We start from the raw sequence: 5603 nt of genomic DNA, 5'->3' as shown, positions 1-5603 counted from the left end.
TCTTTCTCAGCCCCTTATCACTGAGTCTATGCCACCTGTCTATAGGGCAGGAGCAGGATGCACTCCAGACAGGTTGCCACTCCATTGCAATCAATCAGCATAGGCCCACTTGAAAAAAGTCTAGTTAAAATGTACTGTAGTAAGTTATAAAAGAAAATGCAGTTACATGTTATAAGTAACATGTAATTTCTTTTTAAATGCTACAGGTATAGTCTACTCATATTCATGGTATATGTGTTGTTTGTTTGTACTGTACAGAAAGTATTTTCTTTCTTGGATATTCAGAAAGTGAACTATGTAGGAAAAACTCTCTATCCTTGCAAGTGTAGTATCAGAGTACGTGGACCTGCCCGAGAAGCATCCTGGAAACTTATTAACACATCACAGAAATAAATCATCACTGTTTCACCTTCTTGGTTGTTGCCACTTTGCTTTATTCACAACAGCACTGTACAAAACGAATCACAGAAAAACATCTGCCTTCTTGGTAGCACACTTTGCGTGGAGGACCACAGAGCTTTAGCATGAAAAGTAACAACCCTCTAAATGAATTAAAGAAGGCTACTACTAAGACATGGAAGGGAAACAATGGGTATGAAATACTGCATCAGCTGTAAGTGCTCTTAGTCAAAAGCTTAGCAACTTGTCATGTGGCACCTCTTGTCTGAAGTCGTTGGTGCTTTTGTTTCTCCATATTTCACTGTGTTGTATGCGATGTCCTGCACAACCCATTCAGTCCTAGTGATCACAGCCAAACAGCTCCAGAGACACTTTGTGCTGCTCAGGCAGGGACCTGGCAGTAGAAAGCAGTTTGGTGCTATCAAAGTGGTAGAAGTGATTTCCTATGATCACCTTAACTCCTCCGGGACCGCACATGGCAGTATCGACTCTCTTGAAGGGTCCGATTGGACGCTCATTTCCTGCCTTACGTGGGGTGACTTTCAGTTCCACATCATGCATCTGATTACCTGATGGAAAAAAGGCAGAACGATATGGTAAGATATCTATCTAAAAGTCTTAGTTCTTTGTAAATATAATTGTGACCATTTTCAAGTAAGTGCTAAATGACTTATTGTGTCATCTAAGTGATCAAATAACACTACATGATGTAACTACATCATGTAGTTCAAAGCAGTCCTAGAAGTGATACAGGGATAATCAATACTTGCTTTCTGTATTTCTGCCTGTGTTTATACCTTTGATAATGTGAGCAATGTGATGGTCCTCACAGACGAATGCAGCATCAATGGGACCCTCAATGCCCAGCTCCTCCGTCACAGGTTTGGGGTAACCATCGAGGTGGATGTGGGGCTCACCGACTCGGTAAACATACAAATTGTTATTCTTGGGAGAAAAGAGAAACAGAAAACATGGTAAATATGGTGTGCAGAGTTAATGACAGGATCAGAAATGTGCTTCCAGGTGCTTTACCTTGATCAAGTAAAGGTGATTTTCATAAGAGAAAGCGGCGTCCACCTCACTGTGCAGCTCCTTGAAATCATTCTCGATGGTGTCAGAGGTCAGTGTGTCATTGTCATCTTTACGGAGGTAATGGTGGCCTGTGACATAAGAGAATAAATCAAGCTCTGATGAACGCTGGGTGTACAGCCAAACCTCAGACCCAGCCCTGATCATAATGCCGTCACTTCAGTACAGTGATTTAGATGTTGGAACAACATATAAAAGTATATGATGTGTTCTGATGTCAGATCTCACCTCTGAAGGCATAAATGTTTCCAGCGTTGTCTGATGTGATGGCATCCAGGTGAACACGGCTGCATCGCTCTCTCTCCACATGGTCGCTGTCAGGACCTGAACAAAAAAAAAATAACAACAACAAAAAAAGTGTATTTTTGTTAAAAATACAAAACATAACTTTGGTCTAGAAAATTACAGTCCCGGAACATCGACAGCACAGAAACGGTATTTAAATCTACAGCTGTGTCAAATTTGAAGTCATATCTGATCACATTGCTCACTTTGCTTTTTAACTTACTGAACTTGGAGCATCTCATGAAGTAGTCGCGGGCCTCTTTGGGGTATTTGCCGTGCACTTCGCCAGTCTTTGGATCAAATTTGGAGAACATGTGCCCGTGGAAGCAATAGTAGTGCTCCATGAAGCGGAAAGCCGATGTGCAGTTTGGCATGGACTTGAACTCTTTCTCTTCTACAGCCTTGCTTTTAAGATCGTAGTGGTAGATTTCGTCCCCTTCAGGGGAAAAAAAGACGCGTGTTTTAAAGTTTTTCCTCGGGTAGCTTTTTTTTTGGAAATAGTGAAAAATGTTCTTGGTCTCATAGGAATAATAACCACAGTTTTCTCACAGTCAGTGAAAACTTTTATTTACCTTTGAAGAAGATAACGGAGTCGTTGGCGCACTCTGGGTGAGGACATTCCACAGCAGCATCCAGATCGTTGGGGATTCCAGGGAAGACTTCAGAGATATCCTTGGGGTAGCCAGCCTCCAGCTTGTGCTTGTAAAAGCTGAACACCTTGTTGTCCTATGTTTAAAAAAAAACACAAGTAAGATTCAACTGACAAGTTGTTAGGCTTTTGCAGTCAAATCAGGAGAATCTCACTTTGTATCGCTTTCAGAAAGCAGTAATGCAGACAAAATTTATTTTGCAAAGGCTTCACATTTACAGCAGTTTTCAACCCCAAAGTTTGGGCAGTTGTGGAATGTTGATAAATTTTAATCATCATCACACTTGAACAGCTATAATTACTCATGAGAATGCAAAAAGAAACTGAGAAAGGTATTTGTGGTGCACACCAGTCCAGACATGTCAGATGGCATGATGGAGACTATTTTGCACAGATATGAGTGCAGGTGTGCTTTGCACACAAAATGTTTGAAAGCCACTGGCCTACATCATACCTGTTTTCTAGTCACACTATTCTGCCAGCTCAACTGCAAGGACAGCTGTTGTCTCCCTCTCTCCACTCTAGTCTTGCTATCCATCTTGCTTTGTGTTGTAATTCCTATTGGGTTATTTAAACTGTTTCCTTCTCTGGATGTTTGCCTGTTGCCAAACTCTGTTATGATCAATAACACAATAAAAAGCCATACCAAGAAGAAGAACATGCGGTCGTGGTCGTCGGGGTTGTCTTCAAAGTGCATGTGGAAAGCAGCGTCCACATGGCCCAGGTGATGATGGTCGTCCAACTCAGCGAAACTCTCATTGGAGAGCTCGGCAAGGCCGTGGAAGCCCTTGTATAAATGGTCACCTGACAGAACATATACGGGACACAGTCATTAAATAGAGCCAATCACACTTTTTATGCATGCTGCAGTTCATACTCCATTAGAGCTCTATGATGATCAAACACATTTTAAAAGTATGACATATTCCCAGGTCATAACTTTCCCTCATGCAGTAAATGGCCTGTATTTGTATAGCGCTTTACTTAGTCCCTAAGGACCCCAAAGCACTTTACACATCCAGTCATTCACACACTGGTGATGGCAGCTACATTGTAGCCACAGCCACCCTGGGGCGCACTGACAGAGGCGAGGCTGCCGGACACTGGTACCACCAGTAAGTAACGGGTGAAGAGTCTTGCCCAAGGACACAACGACCGAGACTGTCGGAACTCGAACCGGCAACCTTGCGATTACAAGGCAAACTGCCAACTCTTGAGCCACGATCGCTCAGTGTCAAAATGCCTGCCCATGACTCCTCTATAGATTCTTACCCTTGAAAAAGTATGGGATTCCCTCTTCATTCACTGCAACAGCATCCATCTCAAGACCTTTACAGCGGTCAAGGTCATCTGCAGAATATCAGGTGAAAGTGAGAAGAAGGCTCATAATATAGAACATGACAGCAGTTGTGTTGAGAAATGTCTGTGAATTTAAAAGAATAAAATCTTTCAACTCACAATCATGTTCATGTGGTGGATGACCTCCTCCTTGCCTGGTTTTACCAGCAGAGAAAAGGCATGTTATCACTTTAAGCAATTTCACTCAAAACTTAGGCTCGGACTTTTAGTTTTACAAAATTGTTAAAGGGAAAACGCACGTGAGAGGAGTTTTCAGTCTTCATCTAGTTTTTTACTCAAGCTATACTGTATGAAGCCACAATGTCATGTTGTGTGATATCCAGAGAAAATAATGAGATCATGTGGGGTTAAAACAATTCAAATTGGTGTAGCATACTTACGAAAATATCACTACAATGCTTTTATTATCATAATTTCTTGTCTTATTTTTTCCTGTATCAACGCTGCTTAACTCAGGAAGTATAAAAAGTGACTTTAGCTAAATTAAAGTGTTGCTTTAGATCTGTAATCATGTCTGCATTTAGCACAAACAACAAAAAAAAGTTATCTGGAAACATTTTAGATATGCAGCAAAGACACAACATGATGTCCCCTGTAACTCATTACATTAGTATTAGTATTTAGTATTTATTTATTTATTGTCATTGTCAAGAACAATGAAATTGCGTTTGGGGCTTCCATACAACCCAAAAAAAAGAAGAAAATAATAAATACCCCTTAAAACCCAAGTGTACATATTTAACCCAGTGTGACTCCAATGCAATAAGACAATCCTTAGCAATAATGTTCGTAGAAATTCAGACAAAGACCTGAGAAACATGACAAAATACAACAATGCAACCCATTCAATATTATTGTACTGTGAGATATGATATCAGATATGATAGTTATCTATTTAAGAAAGAGGGGGGGGGGGGGGGCAGGATGGGGAAGTATTGAGTTTTAAAGAAAAAAATTAAACAAGTGGCATTAAAAAACATTCAAACTGTCTGGGTTTTATCTCTTCATTAGAAGTACAAGTCCACTTACGAGTGAGCCCATCCCAGGGCTAGGGTAAGCAACAGGATGCAGGAAAGCAGCTTCATGATGAGGATTCCTCTGAGACCAGATAGGCCTGGAGAGCTGAGCCAAAGGTACCCCTGCAACTGCTGCTGCGTTCTTTTATACTGTAGCCCAGTTTAAAAGGTCACATCACACTGGGTACCAGAGGAGGAGGGGACAATGTGCACAACCAGTAGCTTTATCAAAAGACGCCCACAATATTTGATGAGTCCCCAGAGCTGTGCCCCCACAGACCTCCACCTCTGACTTGTCTTTGTTCAAACCACCTACCAGGAAAAGTCCTGGTGCAACAGAGATTCATAGAATTTGATGGGTACCCCTTTTATTTTTTGGGCACAGAAGTCTAATCACGTATATATCTTATGTCATCATGCTACAGCACTGAATAAAAAGCAGACTTGTGCAATCATCACTTTTGAGAATATGAATGTGGGTGAATATTCCACAGCATTAAAACCTACATGCACACCAGTGCATACCTAATGTAATATTTATGCAAGATTACTGTTTTCCAGAGAAAGGCTCGTCGATACCTGTAGATCATTTGATGTGACAAAAAGTGTACAAAAGCATCTCTATTTATTGATGTGCATAACTGAACCACTTTACTCATCACATGCAACAAATATCTTTTCAGAATATTCCAGAAGTCTGCCTGAGCTGGATCTGCAGGCCAGACCAGGTCCAGCTACCTGAGAGGTTACTAACCCACTACCCCCACTAAATTAAACAAAAACTGCTGACTGCAGTGTTTCACAAT

General features: G+C 41.2%; 1 protein-coding gene across 1 annotated transcript; it reads right to left on the bottom strand.

Annotated features, from left to right (window-relative positions):
• Nucleotides 1–413: 413 nt before the first annotated feature.
• hpxa (hemopexin a) lies at nt 414–5046 on the bottom strand. The gene is made up of 10 exons (XM_026145410.2): nt 4811–5046; nt 3881–3915; nt 3695–3772; nt 3069–3226; nt 2346–2499; nt 1997–2209; nt 1717–1812; nt 1432–1559; nt 1197–1344; nt 414–968 (listed from the first exon to the last, which is right to left on the bottom strand). Exons 1-10 carry the CDS (start codon nt 4864–4866, stop codon nt 739–741), a joined length of 1296 nt encoding a protein of 431 aa, XP_026001195.1. The 5' UTR covers nt 4867–5046; the 3' UTR covers nt 414–738.
• Nucleotides 5047–5603: the final 557 nt, after the last annotated feature.

The sequence above is a fragment of the Astatotilapia calliptera genome, chromosome 16 (genome assembly GCF_964374335.1).
Source record: "Astatotilapia calliptera chromosome 16, fAstCal68.1, whole genome shotgun sequence".
Taxonomy (NCBI): domain Eukaryota; kingdom Metazoa; phylum Chordata; class Actinopteri; order Cichliformes; family Cichlidae; genus Astatotilapia; species Astatotilapia calliptera.
The sequence above is the reverse complement of the archived record's forward strand: the minus strand, read 5'-3'. Positions and strand labels throughout refer to the sequence as shown.